General features: G+C 47.3%; 1 protein-coding gene across 3 annotated transcripts in view; it reads right to left on the reverse strand.

Annotated features, from left to right (window-relative positions):
• Positions 1-20,237, reverse strand: part of LOC144162547 (receptor-type tyrosine-protein phosphatase T-like) — a 90,986-nt gene that overhangs the window by 43,607 nt on the left and 27,142 nt on the right. For all 3 annotated transcript variants that reach the window (XM_077693132.1, XM_077693131.1, XM_077693133.1), the window contains 5 exons: positions 17,443-17,543; positions 16,952-17,156; positions 6,890-6,986; positions 6,558-6,807; positions 4,324-4,363 (listed from right to left, as the gene is read on the reverse strand). In XM_077693132.1, the coding sequence (XP_077549258.1) occupies positions 4,324-4,363; positions 6,558-6,807; positions 6,890-6,986; positions 16,952-17,156; positions 17,443-17,543 (693 nt within the window). The remainder of the gene's footprint in view (positions 1-4,323; positions 4,364-6,557; positions 6,808-6,889; positions 6,987-16,951; positions 17,157-17,442; positions 17,544-20,237) is intronic.

The raw sequence follows: 20,237 nt of genomic DNA on the forward strand, positions 1-20,237 counted from the left end.
AACAACTTAAAAGGCAGAAAGAGCATGTTTTTGCGCAGCGATATCGCGCGAAAATGCTGTAACAGCGAAAAAAGAATTCAGCACGCTGGCATTTACTCTGCCCGAGATGACAGAACCCTGGGCTATGGGATTCACCTTTAAAGCAAACGACCACTAAAGCTGCGTGCAAAGGCAATCGTGGGTGTTAAACAACGTACGTTAAACAACTTTGTACTTGCAGGATTCAGTCAAAATACATAGACCACATATTGAGAGTTTGCTAGCACGAAGACGCGACAACGAAGGCTGATTTACAACTCAAAGCGCAGGCAGCGTCAGCCAGAGGAGCCTCGGTTCAACGTTAGGCTAACGACGCCGCCTCGCGGCGCGTTTCGGAGTTAGCAAAATTACACCGCTCCCTTTGTTTCCGCACCGAATGGGACGGCCGGAGCAACGGCGCGCCGCCGGCGCAAATCGCGGAGGCCACAGCTCTGCAGCCTTGGTTACCGTCAGTCCACCAAGATGGCGCTGCCATACTGAGAAACGGTTCGTTAATTGTCCACCGTGGATGGGTTTTTCATCGCATTTGCACCTTCGTTTGCCCAAACATGGGGTATGCTCGACAAACAGGGCCATGTAAGACACCGCCGCTTACGCCAATCGGTCAGTGTCGTGTAAGAAACCTCCAAAGCGGCGCACTCCTGCGCAGCTAAAACAAGCATAGTGCGCCCCCAGTACCAACAGAATTGCGCATCGGTACTTCTAAGTTTACGTGTATTTTCGTAACTTCCACTTTACCCCACCATTCTTACTGCTGTAAAATGAATATGCATTACATTTAAGCGCAAATAGCTCGTTCGGGAATCTTTATTATGAGCGCTGCCTAATTTGCCTTTGGTTTTGTCGGCCTCAGCCAATCGCACAGCTCGGGATATGACATCAGGGATTCTGTTGCGGGAAATGAGCTAGTGGGTCGCATGGGCATTCCTTTTCTTCCTAATTATAAAGCGCATTCGAGCGAAGTGTACTTTAAAAGTGGTGTCAGTACGATTCGAACGAGGCAGCCTGTCGAATGAACCAAACCAGTGCCTTGTCTGCAGGGCCCCTATGAGTTCCTCTTTAGCCGTTAGGTAAGACCTGCAGCCTTTCGGCTTTGCACATGGTTGATTTTTCAACGCCCTTTCAGAATCACTGGCGTACACCTCATGCATTTTCCTCCACGCGGAGTAGGCATGTGCGCTGTTCGCGCCAGTTCTTTGGACCTAGGCGAGAAATTGCTGCATAATAAATGCATGTAAGGTGAATACTTCTTTATTAAACGGGCTCATGAACTAAAACCCTTCCCGTTCCACCGAGGTATAACGGGTAAATTAAATAATTTAAATTTACGGGTAAATTAAACAAATTAAATTTAAAAAATGTAAAAGGTAATAAAACAAGATAATTACGCAGAAAATGACTCATTACAGATCACAGTTAAATACAAAAGGTCTCAAAGTATAATATTGCGTTATTTGCCGCTGACTTTGTTTCTGCGTGTTTGTGAAATTGTGACAAAATATTTCAGGGGTTAGTATTCTTGAATATTAGCGTTAATTAATATTGTAATTTCTTCTAAAATTTTTAATGTTTTTGTATGTTTTATAAGCTGTGATTTTCTTCTTTTGAGATAATTTCTATGGCTATTAAGAAGTTGTTCTCTGTGTTTGTTTGTTATTGGGCAGTCTTGTAAATAGTGGTCGTAACTTTCTGCTGGTAGGTTACGTTTACATATGTTATTATTTGTAATGGGAAACCTATGAAAATAAAACGAAAATCTGTAGAAAACATCAGAAACGAAGAAGAGGTGGCCATTAGCAGCTGCCTCGAAATAGTGCTATCACCATCATTGTATAGTTCCATCCGCCATTAATATTCACCCGCGTCCTGCGGTCCTCGCCTAGGTTCTTTAACAAAATGGTGCCGTGACCAGGATGGGGAGATCTACACAGTTGAAGAACGGAGTGTGCAGACCGCCATCAACGATGACGTGAGTGACTCGGCTGCGATGGCACTAGTCTCCTGCTCCTGACCCTTGACCGCAAGCGTCCGCGAAGAAAACCCAAGGAATTGAGGGCGCACCAAACGTGTACCGAAAACCATGCCCTTAACGACTTTTACCGATTCTTGGCGGACTCCTAGCGGAAATCAGTGAGTCAACGACAACGGCTTCGACCTTCTACCGATCTCGATCCATCTCAACGACCACGTAGTCATTAACGACGTCGAAAATGGACCTGGAAGCCCTTTGCCACAGACGAAGCCTCATGCACAATAACGTAACCGGACTGACTGAAGAGATCATAACTGAAATCTGCGCCGATTCACCATCAATCTGTAAGCTCATTTTCTTGAAGATAAGCCTACTCAAAACACATGATATTCTAAAGAAGCTTGACAGCGATATCAAAAAACTTGTTGATATGAATCATTTAACCGAATAATAGGAAATCGCAAACGAATTCGAAGGTTCTATCCTGTTAACCAAATTTAAAATGAACAGATTGTTTCCAGAGTTGCAAACCCATTCCAACAATCACATCGCAACAATAGCACCGGAAAAACAGACAGGCATCTCCAACAACAATGATGCGGCAGTGGAGAGCAATGACTCTCCCAGCAGGCAGAGTGATTTGGTGACACTTTTCAATGAACGTGAAGAGCCACAGGCCACTTAACGAGACGCTTCCTCTAAATGAGGAGTGAATGCAATAAAAGAAAAAGAGGTGACAACTGCTACTGTTTTGGGCCCAGATGACGGATTGGAAACAGCTTTCTCCACAGTACACACTCTGAACAATGAACTGGCGCTGGTAACTCCAATAGGGCTCTAGTAGCTACGACAACGCGGTAGAGTCCCTGGAAGAGTAATCGGATTTGAATGGTTTTCATGACACGAAAACACGTTCGGTGCTCAACGATCAACATCATGAAGGCCAACAGGCACTACCGAAGGCGAACGAAGCATCCCTTTCCGAACAATCGTGAGATCGACCGAAACTCATGCCCGGACCCTTTAGATACATGTTGCTATGGTGGAACGTCGGGTTTGGATGTGATTGTGTTGGTCAATGGAAACTGTGACGATTTGAAGATCCCAAAGTCGAAATCAAGACGGAGAGATTGGCGAATACAGGCAGCCCTACAATCAGCAGGTGCAAGCACCCTAAACAAGTCTCCACGAAAACTCAAGATCGTTAAAGACATGGAAAGGTGCGGCCGGTACGTGACCTGCTTTGTGATACCATCGATCCGCCGCACATGCCACATAAAGCTTGCGCGACCACCGCCAGGACACATGATGGTCCAGATTCTCCGCATAAACTGGTCTGACCCCTTAAAGCGAATGCGGCACAGACGCTTCAAACATAGATGGAAGCAGAAGACTCCATAGACTACCATGATGTGGCGAACACGGACAGCATATGGACTGTTGCCACATTGAATTGATTACGTGACCTCGGATGAAAGTGTTAAAATGTATACGAGTGGTTGATGACCGCTGAAAATTGCTCTAGTTCACGTCATAATCAGTATCCTCCTCCATTTACCGCGTGGCAGGGAGGTGGTGGTTGTGAAAAAACGTTTTTATTGAAACCGACAAAAAATAAAAAAAAGGTGGGTGGCCTCTTCTAAGTTCAGAAAGCCGCGAGCCACTGCAGCTGCTCTAGTCCGGAAGATGAGGTGTTTATGAGTCCAGAGCTGAGAGCTGGTCAGCCCGCACTCCCACTGCTCCGGGGTGGGGGAAGGGAGGTGGTTGGGGTGGTCGGCGCATGCCCATACAAGATGGTAGGCCATACAGGGAGTATGGCCACCACTACATACCCTTACAACTGCCCTACCGTCCGGGAAGATGTAGAAATTATCAGAAACATAGAAGAATAGGTAGTCATTAGCAGCTGCCTCCAAATAGTGCTATCACCATCATTGTAGTTCCATCCGCCATTAAAGATTCACCCACGTCCCGCGGTGCTCGCCTCGGTTCTTTAACTAATACTTAGTCATCAAAGCACGACTAATCCAAGAGACGATTATTAAAGGCAGGTCATTGTTTTCTATTAAATGGGCTACTAATAGCATGGGACTGTTTGGGGCGTCGCAAGTAAATGATAATGCACCTATATTCAATTTAAAAATTTGCACAGTATTCACTTACTATGAAAACCGCAACTGCTGGAAGGAAAAATCTTCTCTCAAGAAACCGTAAACCCACAGTTTTTTTCATGCGGCGCACGTGTGGAATTTTAGTCATTGAGGCTAGTGTTCAACAGAAATGTTGTAGGGAAATTTTCCAAAATAACTTACCTATGATGGGTGGCGTCAGCCTGTAACCGTACAAGGTTTCCTGTGGGGAAACAAAATGTTTTTCGCATCAAGAAAGGGAAACCTAAATGAAAATATACGCTTAACATCGAGAATTTTGAGAATTTTTTATTCTTATCAAAGACATTTTGTGCAGTTTATATCCTTCCCAGAAATTGCTAAGTAAATCCGCAGTCTGAATTCGAGTTTAGAACACAAACTCATTGCTAGACTCCGATAGGTCGCGTTTCTGCAACGTTATCTGAAAAGCAAATTACCGCTTTAACAGCCAGAGCTACAAGTCTTCTAAACGACGTTGAATAAGAGGGTTGATGTGGGAATCCCTTTGGCGTACGTTCGACTTCATAATGTGCTCTAGTATTTCTCGTGTGATTAGAAGCGCTACCAATGCCAGACATCAGTCTCTATTGGTACTAATAATCTTCAAGGAGACCTATAAAATTTGGCGTGTGACGTAACAGGTTTAGTAGGTAAAGGTTCCGGGTGTGGAACTCCAGTTCACTTCTTATAGACAAGTTTGAACGCAATTTGTCAACAAAAGCAAATACAGTAAATACTCGTTACAACGAATTCATCAAGACCGAAATTTCGCTGTCTAGTAATAAGCGATTTTTTTGTTAAAAGCGGAGTTGGTATGCTTTCATTTCACTGCAGTAAGGACCGTGAAACACTTCGAATGCAGCAACTTTGTTAAAACGAGGGTGTACTGCACGTTCAAGATGTCTCTCCCCGACCCTTCTCTAACTTACTCGCAGTGTTTGATGTCGGCTGCGAGCGGCACACTAAAGAACGCTCTCCAATGTGTAATGGTAATTTAGCTGGTAATGCTCACCGGCAAAACATTGGTCAGCTGCAAGATGGCATTGAGGCTATAAACCCCAACTATGTCGGCATTGGAACCTGTCATTTAACATCACAGCTGTTGAAGCTTTTAGTTGCGCCGTCGAGCGTTACCAGAAAACTCAGCCCATCCGAGTGCACGTGAGCGTGTGCCTCCTGAGGAGCGTCAAAGCGTCGGCAACTCGAACTTCCAGAACACTCTCCCAGCGACCTCGGGGAGATCCTCGCGTGCTCTTCTCCTCGTCAGTTCACGTGCGTTCGCGCCTGATGTGGGGAGCACAGACGCTGAGTTGGCGCTACAGCTTTCGATTTCACGAAGCCGGTTGCCTTGGGTTCTAGCTCGCGCTAACACGGCCTACTTTAGGAAAGATGTGAAAGCCTGCGGACAAAACTATCCGGGACTTTCATTGATGGAGAACTTGAAGCGGTAAGTTTGCAACTCCATCTGACGTGCAACAGCTTGGTATCCGACGAAGGGAGACGGGCCGCTAGCTCTCTTGTTTCTCCGGCATTTCACCACTAGTGCAAGCTCAGCCATTTCTTTAGCTTTCAATCTCCAAAACTACAAACGCGCTGGATGGGTTGGCGAATGTCAACAACCGTACTCGGTATTTATGCCTTTGGGAGTTTTTTACAGTCACGTTCAATGTACTTCTCGGTAATATTTTAGATCGTATCCAGTGCTGTCCGGATGAACATTGGCGACTATGTTCATCCGGTAAAACTGACCCCTTATTTTGTCGCTTCGCTGCAAATGCAATACTAAAGTATTGTGTTGCTCCTGCCATGCAAGTCCCTTTCTGCTGTGCTCCTTCCACCACCCACGTGCTTCCACCCCTCTCGCTCCTCTCGTGATAAATCGAATGAAGGAGACAGACAGACAGACAGACAGACAGACAGACAGACAGACAGACAGACAGACAGACAGACAGACAGACAGACAGACAGACAGACAGACAGACAGACAGACAGACAGACAGACAAAACTCTTCTCGTTTAAATACCCCAAGAAAGGCTGTCGTTTAATTACTCCAACAAGGCGTCCTTTTTATACTTTATCACCTTCACACAGGCGATGACCCACGGCTCGGGAAACTACTACTGCACACACATCGATGGTGCCCAAGCCGAATCTGGCACTCTGATGCTAATGTTTATTCTAGTGTATACACTGCACACGCACTTGCGAAACTGCTTCAGTATTCTTCCATGCATAAGCTTCTCGGTTGGTGTGCTCGCGTGCTTTAGCCCGAGAGCAAGTGCATTAATGCGCTCCGGACACACATCCACGGCAAGCCTTTCTGTGTGCTCGAAACACACGAACCGGGCCTAAACCAAGTGTTCATACAAAAACGTTTGGATAACAAAGTACTTACGCCCGATAAGTTTGTTTCGGCTACCCAACCAAAACTGTACTGCGTGCCTGCTTCGAGAGGGGGATTTTCGAATTCCCCGTTGACACCACCTGTCCCAACGATGAAGTGAGAAGAGCCGCTGAGTTCATCGGGCGTGAACCGGGCTGCGACGTAGTAGGCAAGACCGGTGGCTGCCGAAGCACTACAGTTGGCGATTTTGATTGGCGCAACGACTTCGTGCACTTTCTGGACTACAAGCAGATAGTACGCTCTGAAAACACATGTAAAATGATATGTGTAAGCTTCACCCAGACAAACACAGTCGTTAAGTGTCCGTAGTGGTAGATACATACGTTACCGGACCCCCATCTGAGTCCACAGGATTGAAAGACACGTTTACGGTGGTTTCGTTCAGTGCTTCTGCAGTTGGTGGTACATCAATTATTGGCCCTGCGAGTATAAAAAGGAGCAATGAATGTGATTTGAATGACTTCATAGTCACAACTCACCTGCACTTATTCAACGTGTAATAACGAGCCCACACACCCTCTCTTTTACAGAACTGGTTGGGCAGACTGATTTGTAGTGATTTGTTGCAAACTTCACGGATCAAAGACGAAGCTAAAGATAGACACGGCATGACAACGCTCGTAAATGCCGTTGCTGTCTCTACCTGCATGCGTGTTTCTCTTTCAGTGCAGCAAGTTTTATTCTTCACCGTATGCTGTTCGATTCTTATCAATATTGCTGTGCCCAAATTATTCGAGGCTGATTATTTGGAGATGGTATAATTGACGTTTCTCAATTTCCCTTCTTTTCACAAAGTGAAAAATATTTCCCCGTAAACAAAACCACGAAATAAAAAGGGCCACGTATCTGCTCCTTTCATCACAAATGTCTACAAAACACGATAGTCTTTGTCGACGTTTACCAAGTGAACGCCTCCCTCAGCTTCTCTTCCGTCGCGCGCCTCACAAGGCAAACACGCGAAAGGTTTGCTCAAGTCAGTTTAAATTTACCGCGTTTCACTGCTCCAGGCCGGGTCCTTCGATGCCAGCTCTGCCGTACGGCACAGACACGCGAGCATCGAGGCGCCCTATTTCAAAGTTTATAGAACCGTGTTGCCCTAGTGCACGTGCGTTCCAAGCAGAACGTGGAACCTATCTAGTGGAACCTTTCGTAACTGTTGCCGCTTGAATTATTAAAATGCCGACAGAAGGTGTAGTGGCGCGGGCGACAGCTGGCGACTGTGTGAAATTTTTTTTCTGCAGTAGACGTAGGGTTTCTTTTCGCAAATATCAAGCATCTATGATTTTGTTTTCTAAAGGAACCCTGTAAATATCCCTTGTGTATTAATTTTCTGCCTTTTATTTGCGTAATGTGTTGTTCTTGTTCAACAATGTGGACAAGTATGAACACTGACACCAGACTTAGACGATGAGATTTGTGTGAGTATATAAGAATATTGCGCAAATTTGATTTCATTTGGGCCCAGTGGCTGAATCGAGTCACAGACAGACATACAGACAGACCAAAATTTCTGGTTTGAAGTAGCCCATCAAAGACTATCGTCTTTAAAAGTTACTATAGTAAGGCATTTCCCCACCGCAGTGACTCAGTGGCTAAGGCGTTGCGCTGCTGAGCACGAGGTCGCGGGTTCGTTTCCCGGCCGCGGTGGCTGCTTTTCAGATGGAGGCGAAAAACGAAGACACCTGTGTGTCGAGACTTCGGTGCACGTTCAAGAGCCCCAGATGGTGAAAACTATTCCGGAGCCCTTCACTACGACATGCCTTCTAGCAAAAGTGTAGCATCGGCGAGTTAAGCTCCACGAAGAATCATTGATCAGGCATTCCGTCAACATAACGTCTATTGCATCTTAAAGCAAAATTATAATTTGTCATTTTGCTGAAAAGCTTGGCAGACCTCACATGGTTCATTAGTTATTGTGAGTTGTTAATTCCAGAGTGCGCGATCAGCTAGACCGCCATACACCCGCGATACTAATTCGGACTTCAGGTACACAACGCTTGCATCAGATAAGAGCGATGAAGACCAATTTTATGCATTTATAGATGCCGGGTGATCTTGGGGTATTTTAGCGTTGCTTGCTTATTTTAAAACGAAATCGCTACTGAAGCACCAACCTTTATTATCCACGCAGTAAGCGCAAACATCCCGTCACATCAGCTACACAATGAGCGTCTGCAAGCTCTTGTCTAAACTGCATGTCCAAAGCGGCAAGGCGGCCATGGGGGTCACTATTGCCCACAATTTTGCCCAGCAACAATTAGGTCTTCAGAAGCGCCGTCCAAGTAAGTATATACCGAGAGTAAATTTGTGCCCTAATTTTGTTTTCAGGTATAATTCGCTTCCCAATATAATACATCCCGCAAGGAAACCACATCTCTTGAAGGTCATGCGACATGCTTGCCAAGGCAAGTTTGCTTTCACTGCAGACCCCTTTCTCAGGCACTGTCCGAAAAAAAGAACCCTTTGTAGTGGTGCCCGCCACGGTGGCTACGTGGCTAAGGCGTTGGGCTGCTGAGGATGAGGTCCCGGGTTCGATTCCCGAGCGCGGCGGCCACCTTTCTGATGGAGGCGAAAAGTAAAAACGCCCGCGTGTACGAGATTTCGGCGCACGTTAAAGATTCCAGGTGGTCAACATTAATCCGGAGCCCTCCACTACGGCGCGCCTCATTGCCCGCGTTGCGTCGGTTCGTTAAACCCTACAATCAATCAGTCAGTCAATCTATCTATATTTTTCTAGTGGTTCCCGCAGGCTTATATGCATTTCTTAGTCAGCACAGCCGGCCGTTATCTTAGCTGGCTATGGGGTTAATGTAACTGCAGAAACACACGCAAAACCACCCCAACTAAAATAAATAACAGCTAAGTGAATCTAAAACGGATGGAAACTACGGTATTTAAAAATATTGAACAGAAATAGCCGAAACCGACCTATAATTAGGCAAAAGCACAAGGGCGTACAAATAACAGTAGCTGAAACTGACCTAAAGGTTATCAAAATACGCGAAATGTAGCTTACAATGCATAAAGATGTCATAAATAGATTATATCCGTCTTAAAAATAATAATCGATGTGACAAACCATGAAAAAACGAAAAAAAAAATGGCTACGGCTTACCTCAGCTAACCGTGGATGTGCAAAGCAAAAGCTTGGCTTAGTCTGGTTGAGTCTTGGTTTCACTTGGTTAACCTTTGATTTAGCTGTATTTGTTGTACTATTCGTCCAAATCCTGCCACTTTTTATGGTTCTGGTCGCGCATCCGGCGTCTTCCGATCTTAACAGCTCGCTCTTTCTTATGGCGTATTCGGTTGGCCGCTCCGGTCCTCTGGCTCGGAGTCGCCAGATGCCAAGGCGGCTCGCAATCAAAGCGCGAGAGGCAGCGTACCAACCGACTGCATCGGCGATATCGGAGCAACGCGCCTGTAGCGCCACCGTGCAGCCAGCGCAGGAAGACGCCGGGTAAACCACGGCGTTTTGTGTCACGTGACCCATCCTCTTGGCCAGACCGCGCCACGCTCTCACTTCGAAGTCAGAGTGGTCGGGAGCGCTCCGAGTCGGAGGCTGGCGCTCCGAAAGAACAAACCGAAGGTAGTTCGAGCGCTCGAATTCTACCAACCGAAGGCGCGGCCGCTTTTCAGAGCACTCCAAAGCGCTTGTAAACGCCCAACCGAATACGCCATTAGTATTTATTTATTTATTTATTTATTTATTTATTTATGAACTTCACTTACTCTCAATCGCCGCAACATTGTAAACAGAGTACAGAGTACACAGAAAAGGACACATGCGCCAAAATACACAAGAACTCTTATAACATGGCTAAATATACTTGGTCGCGACAAAGATAACAAAGAATAATTAGTCAGGTCAAATATATCCGCATGAAAAAGGCATAAAGCAAAATATATGCATATCGCAAGGGAAAAAAGAAAGGGAAGGTGGCAATGTTGCACATCGCAGACGGAGTTGTAAATGCTATTAGTGGTATGATTGATTATGGCGTTTAATGCGCCGACGCTACACAGGCGATGAGGCGCGCCGTAGTGGAGGACTCCGGATTAATTTCGACCTCCTGGGGATTTTTAGCACGTGCTACAATCTCGAACACACGCGTGTTTTCGGGGGTGGCCGGCTGCCTATCAACTGAGCGGCCGCTCCCGCCGCAACCGCCTCCGCTCACTTGAGCGGAACTAACTGAAAACTAGGCCTTGTGCGCAGCACTGAAATCGGGCCCGGCGAGTCACGTAATGTGCTAATGGGTGTGACGCAGCTTCGGTCAAACGAAGGTGAACTTGCGTCCGTGGCAAAACCGCGGGACAAGATTAGTATAGTTTTGCTTCAAAAACCAGCGGTAACAGAATTTGATCCGGGGTTTCGGTGTTTGCTATGCAGGAGCGCAGCAACTACACTACGAGGCCAAACGGTTCTGAGCGATGAAATCCTCGGCCACAAGCACGTAGATATAGCTTCAAACATGCCCTAGATGGCGCCGTGCGTCGCTTGGCTGCGCTGACTAGCAAATGCCTATACGCTCCCGGAGGGTGTAAGCAGAAGTAGTACGTTTCCTGCACCCTTCCAGCGAACCATGCATTGTTGATATAGCCGCGAACTATATTTTATGATCGGCTTTGTTTTTTTGCAAGTGTGTTACCGCGCCATGTTACCGTACTTACTCGATTATAACGTGAGTTTCCCAATTTTTGATGTCTGAAGTTAACCCTCGCGTCACAATCGAATACCGAAATTGCTGCCTAAAACGTGCGATGATACACCCAATTCTCATCGACAGCTATAGTCTTGGTCCTTTCGCGATCTGTTGGCAGCACGCACCAGACCCATTTGAATCCACTACAAGCCAACACCGTCTGTCTTCGTTTTCTTGTTCATTTAAAGACGAGAGTGTTTATTGGCTTACTTAAATGCAAACATTTTGGTCTGTCTGTCTGTGACTCGATTCAGCCACCCGGCGAAAGTAAAGAGAAACGGCGCTTTAGTCTTATATACCATCAGTAAAATCTGTGTGAGTCCGGTGTTAATGCTCATACTTGCCAACATTGTTGAACAAGAACAAGCCATTACATAAATATAAGGCGGAAAATCAATACATGAGTAACATTTGCATAGTTTCTTTATTTAAAAAATTATGATTTTGGGTTTTCGCGATAGCCAATAAAATACTCCATCAACAGCAAAAAACCGTCGCCTTCTGTTGTCCGCGCTACTGCACTTGAAAAAACCAAACGGCAGCAGCAACGAAATGTTCCACTAGATAGCTTCCACGTTCCGCTTGGAACGCTCGTGAAGCAGGACAACCTGGTTCTATAAACGTTGTTGTAGGGTGCCTCGATTGACGCGCGTCTCCGCTGTACGGCAGCGCTTGCATCGCGGCACCCGGCCTGGAGCAGGGAAACGCGGTAAATTTAAATTGACTTGAGCAAACTTCTAGAGTGTTTACTTTGCGATGAGCGCGACGGAAGAGGAACAGCATGAGAGGTAAGTGGGAAAGAGAAGGGAGGCATTTACTTGGCCGGGGCGCCAGACGACTATCGTCTTTCAATGACATTTGCAACGAACAGGGCAGATACTCGGCCAATTTTTCCGTGGACGGCGTGCGCAGCGCTTTGCCTTCGCTTTTGCACCGTAGTGTGTGGAGGCCTCGGTGGGTTGCATTGCCCTTGTAGGCGGCCGATGAGACGGTGCGCAGGGCCTGCATTTATTTACAGTTGCGTTGTGGTGGCAACATTTTCCCGAGAATCAGGGAGCATTCGTGGAGTGCGGCCGAGCAGGGCGGAGGCCATGATGTTCTGTGCTGCGTCATCATCTCCAATAACGATGATGATAGGGCGCCACCGAAAGCGATGATGATGCCCGTACAGGGCTCCCCCCTAGCCCGCATTGAGTGATGTAATAGTGTGGTAAATAAATGCGCATGAAAAAAGAGGAAAAAGGCGGCAGAAGATATATGTACATAAACTGAAAAATATCAACTTGGTGGAAAACAGCCAGACGAGGTGGAGAACTATGTGCTTATGTGCGTTCGTGGTCACAAAATGTTCGGTGGCCAGTTCGAGGTCAAACCATAGGAATCGAAAGAGGGGCAGTCCTGGTCGGCGTTGAGGGAGCGTCCGGGGGAGGTAATAGCTTCGGAAGGCCTACACTGGGAGTTTCGTTGCAGTCGCAGGCGGAAACAAGCTGACTGCCATGCAGGAGCAATTGAATATGGTGGCCAGCGAGGTAGGGTGCCCGCGAAACGCAGCGCACTCATCCGGGCGCGTAGCTTGCATAGGCGGCGGCGGTGCGGCCGGTCCAAAGTCAGTGATGGCAAAGCTAGCAAGGTCGTTGAGAGCACATCATGCCGCAGCCTGCGACAAGCGTCGCCCGAGCGCTGGGTGCGGCGTGCTGTCAACAGTCGAGGCGCTTTTCTTATGTGAGTGATCCTTGTACTTTGCAAAGCGCGTAAGACACGTTGATGGGCGCGTGCTGTGAAGTTGACCTGTCGCCTTTGCCGTGTGATGGCGCGAGCCGTGGTCAGCACCCGCGATGCCCGCGACAGCCCAGCAGCGGCTTTGGGGGTTGGCTGATAATGGCGAGCACAGGTTAGCGTAGCGCGTGCCACTTGTTTTCCAGGCTGAACGCTCATCTGCGCTAGCGCAGGATCGGGAATGGTGGGTATCATAATGAGCGTCTCCTCGTGGCGTTCTGCAATCCCTGAGGTGTGCTACACTTGTCCTCTAACTGAGAAGTGGAGAGAGGAAACGATTGGATACCGTGGGACGACTTCAGTGAAGTGGTCGCTGCAGCTACCTCGCAGGCCGGGGCAATGCGCGGGACAACAGCGTCTTTGACAGGCACCTCAATACGTGTGTCCGAGCATGGTGTGCTGGGTGCCAAGGTCTCCCCCATGTCTAAAGAAGACGTTTGCATGAAAGGGGGAAAATGCGGTTGCTTCAAAGCCCAGCCTGGTGGTTCAGTAAGGTGTGGAGGCAGCGCAGGTGCTGTGGGGGTTGGTTTCCTGTAGCGGTGGCGGGTACAGTCTCCTCTAGACGCTGCCGCATCCCTGTGGCCCGTGAGGCATGACGGGGCCATCGTTGTCGTGGCATCGTTGCTGCACTGCAACGCTGTCGTTGTAGATAGGCTGGTGCTAGGCAGGAAGACCGTGACATCCGTGAGGCAAGGCTCAAGTCTGGCGCGGGTGGTTGGGGGAACCGACTGGAGCGCGCAAGGAGAAAGGCCATGAGCCCGTCGTAAAGCCGTGCTCCAGGTTCTGGCGAGCTGGAGGCCACGATGGAAGGCAGCGGATCAGGAAGTAATGGTTCTGCTTCCACGTGACACCATAGAGGTCGAAGAAACGCTCCATCTTGCAAAACCACACCTTGGGGTTCTTTGGGAAGAACGGTGGGCGAAGTGACAAAGCCGCCGTACTAAGCGGGAGTATCAGCTTGCCGGGAGTCAAGTGTTTGGGTGCAGCGAGCGGTGATGTAACATAGCACCGTGCTCCGGCCATAGGCTCTTCGCAAGGACACTGGGAAGATTGCGAGCCGTTTAACACACTTCCCGTTCGAAAGCTTGACGTGGCTTGCGAAGAGGCAGCGGGGTGGAGCGATGCCGAGTCATGAAGGCAAGCAGGGCTCGTGCCGACACGCGCCATGACAAGGATCCCAAGGTCGTCGTAGGGTTGTTCACTGTATTAGATGTCGATGCGCAGGTCTTTTGGAAGCAACGCTTTGGCAATGCGGTACCGCTCAGCCTGCGAGTCGATGCGCCGTAGCTCAAAGTGCGCCGCCATGTCACGAAACCACGCTCCGTGATGACGGTGTGCGAAGGCCGGGTAGGGGGCAGATGGTAGACGAAAAAGCGGGGCTCCATGCTGCCGACGTCCGGCAGGAAGAAAGGAAGGAAGGGTGTAGAAGGAAGCAGGAAAGTTAACCTGGCTAGAGCCTAGTTTGCTATCCTGCACGTGGAAAAGGGGAAATGGGCAAAAAAAAAAGAAAGAATGAACAGAAGTTGGAGTAGACACGTATGTCCAGCGCTGAAGCACTGACACTGATAGACACTGGAGGCGTTCATTCTATAGTCTGGTGTTTAAGTTCGCCGCCCGTAGAAAGCGTAAAAGTTCCTTAGTCGCCTTCTGAGCGGATGACAGAAAGGGCCAGTAGCGCAGTATCTTCGCCTCCGAAAATGGCCGCCGAGAGTCCAGGTTTCTCAGTGCTGACGACAGCTTTTTTCTTTCAGGCGAGTAGCGTTGGCACTCGCATAAAACGTGCCGGATCGTCTCCGGCGTGCCACACGTTTCCCACTCCTCACTTGCTGCCATTCCGATTGTGTATGAATGAGCATTTGTGAAAGCCACCCCCAGCCAGAGACGGCAAAGAAGAGTTGCGTCATACCGTGGGAGGCTTAGTGGAAGGTGACGCTGCAGGTGCGGGTCAAGGACACCAATGCGTGCACATGTGAAACGTCTGGATCGCCAATTATGTAAGGTGGCCGAGCAGCGCGGAGGCCATGATATTCTGTGCTGCGTAATCATCACCAATAATGATGATGATAGTGCGTGGCCGTTGGCGATGATGATGCCACTACACCCTCAAGTGTTTCGTCTCACCTTCGGCTCCCTTGTGATGGCGACGCTTCGCGCTCAGTACGATGCCAGTTGCAAAAGTCATTTGATGGCTGAAGAAATCGGAAATTCAGCTGCTGGCCGGAGATTTGACTTGCACGAATCGACCACGCACGGATGGCAGCTCCAAAGGGAGGGCACTGTGTCAAGCGAACCCGCCCAAAAAAGTTACCGTAGGCCTCCCCATAGCCGCTACGTTGAATTAGAGAAGCACCCGCCGCGGTGGCTCAGTGGCTAAGGCGTTGCGCTGCTGAGCCCGAGGTCACGGGTTCGATTCCCGAGCGCGGCGGCCACTTTTCTGATGGAGGCGAAAAGCAAAATCGCCCGTGTGTACGAGATTTCAGCGCAACCCGCCGCGGTGGCTCAGTGGCTAAGGCGTTGCGCTGCTGAGCACGAGGTCGCGGGTTCGATTCCCGGCCGCGGCGGCCGCTTTTTTGATGGAGGCGAAAAGCAAAAACGCTCGTGTGTACGAGATTTCGGCGCACGTTAAAGATCCCCAGGTGGTCAAAATTAATCCGGAGCCCTCCACTGCGGCGCGCCTCATCGCCTGCGTTGCGTCGGCGCGTTAAACCCTACAATCAATCAAAATCAATTTCAGCGCACGTTAAAGATCCCCAGGTGGCCAAAATTAATCCGTAGCCCTCCACTACTGCGCGCGTCATCGCATTCGTTGCGTCGGCGCGTTAAACCCTGATATCAATCAATGAATTAGAGAAGCGTGTTGCTGATGTCGTCAGAACGGCTGAAACGCTGCATTGCGGTCAGTGTTAAACTTGTTCAGCGCAAAACAAGCGATGTCGCACAGCAGATCGGCATACCGCGAACGAAGTTCAAAGCGTCACAAGTGGGCGTCTAATCAGTGTTTGAAAAATAAAAAATAAATGTGCTTTTCCATGCTTCCGCTGCCCTCGTGTAAGTGCATCGGTGGTTCTTGCTTTCTTTTTTGCTTCACGCGACAAAGTCTCCCCCACTCGTTACTTTCACGGTTTTATTTTTTTCTTTCTGGGTGCAAAAGAAAAGTCCCCCCTCGTGTTGCGATCGTGGTTGCGGTACAATCGAGGAAATAAGGCATCTTATCCTGCATTTCAAGCATGACCCCAGTTTGAATTCTCTGTGGTACGCCGGGCCGGGCAACTTTTTTTGGTAAGGAAAGGGTACCAGCTTGCCACAAGGCTGTTTGTGTTTGGCTGACAATGTTCTCGATCTGATTGAATACACCTGATAAGGAAATCATGTCGAGATAAGTGTGTGCAGAGTAAACGATTCGGCATTTCTATTCGCTCGTCCTCGACCGTGCACGTCACTGCGTCGACGGCTTCCCATACGATTGCGTTCTATTCTAGTTTATTGCGGAACACGACTTCGCTCCGACAAACGTTATTTCTGCAAGAACGTAACATTGTGATTCACTGCGTGACAACATCAAATGAACTTAAATCATTTTCATTGTTTTTTTAGAAACAGAACGAAGAAAAGGTAAAAAGCTGCACATTTGCGCCTTCGCGAAGCACAATATTCCCCCCCCCCCTTTTCTTTTCTGGCGCGATTTTGAAATAAACAATACAGTTCGAGTCATATCAACTGTTTTTTTTTGTCTACACACAAGTTAATGTTCCAAGTTCATTCGAAAAGGTTCAAATCGCTATAAAGTTAGCAAACTGGTCGCATTGGGGTTGTGGTTATAAAAATACAGTTCATATTTTTTATTTAAGTTGTAAAGCAAGAACACCTACGCAGATATGCAAAAGCCGGGAGTCACTTTACACTCACCAGACGCTCTTGTAGTGAAGTTTGCGCAAATTGGTTCACTCGGAAAAATTCTTGTTATGGCTTGAACGCAAACAAGGTACGTCGACGCTGGGTATAGGTGAGACAACTGTATCTCTTGAACTTTAGAACCGTTGACAACATATGACCTTGGCTTCTCGCTTATCGCCAGCTTGCGATTGAATGTATGAACGAGGGACGTGTTTACCTGCGTCAAATAAAAAAATTACACCAAGAAACCCTGATTTAGTGAGGCAACCATCTAAACACCATTTAATAACATAACACCATGTAGACGAGTAAGTACACCATCTAGACGTGTAAATACTCTCAACAATAAATGAACTGTGAATAGCCCAGCGGAATAAAGTGGTAGTCTTGGCAGTAAATAATGAAGCAGTATAACAGGCTCAGCATCGTTCCCCTCAAAAGAAAGGCATGACGAGGTTACACCGAATCTACTGTAAAAACATTATCAGGCACAGTTATCTCACCATGTAACCAGCTGGCCTCTCTTTCCTGAAATCAGACGCGGACCAGTGAATCTTGAGGCTGTGCTGACCCCGCTCTGAAGAGTGAACGTTATTTAGTCTTCCTGTAAATAAATACAACAAAAATGGTAATGTATGTTTAAACGGTTCCAAAGCCTTTTATACAACATCATAGCCATTCAGACTTACCTCACATTTCAAAATCAACTCGCTCTAGCTTCACTTCGCCTAATAAGAGGCGTTTAAACATACACCGGGTAATGGTTTACGTTCGCGCACGCAAGCCGCATGAGTTTCCGGTTTCGTTTTAAGATTGTTAAGGAGATAAGAAGATAGGCTCGAAACAAGCATAAGGAGGTCTATTTGCTGGTGCAAAGAGAAATCGTAAAATCCACTTATTGTGAAACATACGTTTCAAGCCGACGGAGTTGCTACCTTGCTTCGTAGCTAGATTTGCCGGTCTCCTGATCGGGCACTAGTGACGAAATACTTCTCTGCGAAAAACAAAAACGTCTTCGGTTCCCGCTGACCAAAGCGTTCGCAATGAAACACAAATGCTGGCTACTGTGAATGCCGTGAACAAAACAAGTTGCCGATTTTAAATTATTTACATAAAACAAATAGCTCGCATTTTGTTATCCAGAACCGGTATTTACTTACTTAATATTTTTCTTGTTAGAGGGACACTGAAGTGATTTTTAAACATTGCGGTATTACCAGTGCAAACTTGTCTGGAGTCCCTAGGCCATGTTTCCATCACTCCGGGTGCGTTTACGCGATTTTATTTAGTAGAAAAATCAATTCGGAAATTCTGTCCGCCTCTCTGCATCCTCGGCCATTTTCTGTGGCGTTTTCGTGTGACGTCAGAAAAAAAAAATGGCCTGGCTTGACTGCGCGACTGCGCTACTGCACGGCTCGCCAACCTTCCAAAAAAGTCAGTCGGCCCAGCGTTGATCCGAAATTCAAAATTCGGTCGTCGCAATTCGTTCGGTCTTTGCAACTAATCCACGACACGTTTTTGAATGGAAGAATGTGCCTTTATTTAGTTTTTTAGCTTGTACACTGTATCAGACTCCAAGTCCAGGTCGCTCCACACAAGCGCTGCACAAGTGCATATGCGACGCTTCGCTGACTGGTACGTTAGTGGGAAAATCTAATGTCAATTGAAGGCAGGAGAAGAGTCAGCGAAGTTAGAATGGGTACTAGGGAAAAAGAATCAACTGAAACGTTTACCGTACTGCGTAAAACAATGGTGCAGGAAGCAGTTTTTTTGCGTTGGGTGAACAAGCACAGCGGGCAGCAGCACGACCACACATCTGCGAACGCTTTTCCGTCTAAGAAATGCAGTTGACGGGATATATTGTGGAAATTTGGGAAACGCTTACTGCACGAGCGCTATACAACAAATAGTCATCTAAACTTCTTGAAATGCTAAAACTAAATAAAAATGTAAACTGGGTATACATTATATACCTTATATTTCCAGCACGCGTATGCATTGTCTCGTGGCCGCGTGGTCTGGGGCGCTATGGTATGTTATTTTGCAAGTCGAAAGTTCAAATCCCCGAGGGTACGTTCTTTTTTTGTAAGTAATTTTTCGTTTTCGGCTGATGTTTTCTGTACCGAATTCACCAATTTGGCCTGTAACGTTCATTGCTCTACGAGCGAGTCCGCAGAAAGCGCGCAGACTGACACTCACGCGCTAACGAGTTCTCGTTGGCGTGCTGTTGCCATAAGCACCGACTACTTGCGGGCAGTGGCCACAGGCCAGAATCAGCAGACCTTGGCCTGGTGCGAACACGCTTTTTACGATATAGGCATGCGTGAGGCAAGCTCCAAATATGGGGGGAAAGCGCATGGCATTTGAGCGTCTGCGGTGATGCAGAGGGCGTTCATCCACTGTGTAGGCCTCGGCTAGTGATTGCCACTATTCCAAGCCGTCCTGGTAGGCTTATATAAGGTATTTTACAGCCGAAAACATGACAAAAGCGTGGTATGACGATCATTGAGATAGCGAAGAGGCCCATTCAACAATAACCGAAAACGGAACTTGTTTGAATGCTAACCTGGGACATCGTCGAATCGCGTGGCACCTTTGCCTACCGTCACTGCGGTTAGTTGGTGCGGCCGCCGCTAACCGCGCATTGTAGTTTTTCTTCTTTCAGGCTTTATAAAGAATACCGCTTATCGCTCAGATAAAAATTTATTTGAGCCGGCGTACGCAGCGCAAGCAAAAACGGGTGCTTGATAAATTCAAATCAGGGTACCTTTAAAGTGCCTTAAGTGCCCAAAATTGATTTTTCGATTTATTTTGAACGTTACTTTGTTTCAGTGGTCATTTACAGTCAATTTAAAGAGGTTGCATGGTGCAAGTGACTTCCGGAGTAAAGTTTACCTGTAATTTCTCCAATAAATAAAATTCAGTTACGTCTATTCTACTGTATTTAACCCTTTACAACCCTAGAAAACAGTTATTTAAAGGTTTCGTGTTTCCACTCAGCTGTCAATTCGCACATATTTCTGATAAATGTGACGGTGTAATGAAGTTATCGCAAAGTGATTAAAAAAATATCTGCTTTCTTTTCAAAGTGAAAACCATATCATTAATTAGAACTGGCGCTAACCAATTATATCTTGCTTTGAAATGAATGTTTACTGTTATTATGCGATAATGCGCTTTGAAATGAATGATTACTGTTATTATGATTTAAGTCTTTTTCGGTTGCGACAATTATTCCTGGTAAAAGCTTTCAAACTCCAGCTTTGAAGTTTCTTTCTGTTTTCCAGCACGGCACAGG

This window comes from Haemaphysalis longicornis, unplaced genomic scaffold (genome assembly GCF_048455015.1).
Source record: "Haemaphysalis longicornis isolate Haplotype H1 unplaced genomic scaffold, Haemaphysalis longicornis Haplotype H1 scaffold_12, whole genome shotgun sequence".
NCBI classification, from domain to species: Eukaryota; Metazoa; Arthropoda; class Arachnida; order Ixodida; family Ixodidae; genus Haemaphysalis; species Haemaphysalis longicornis.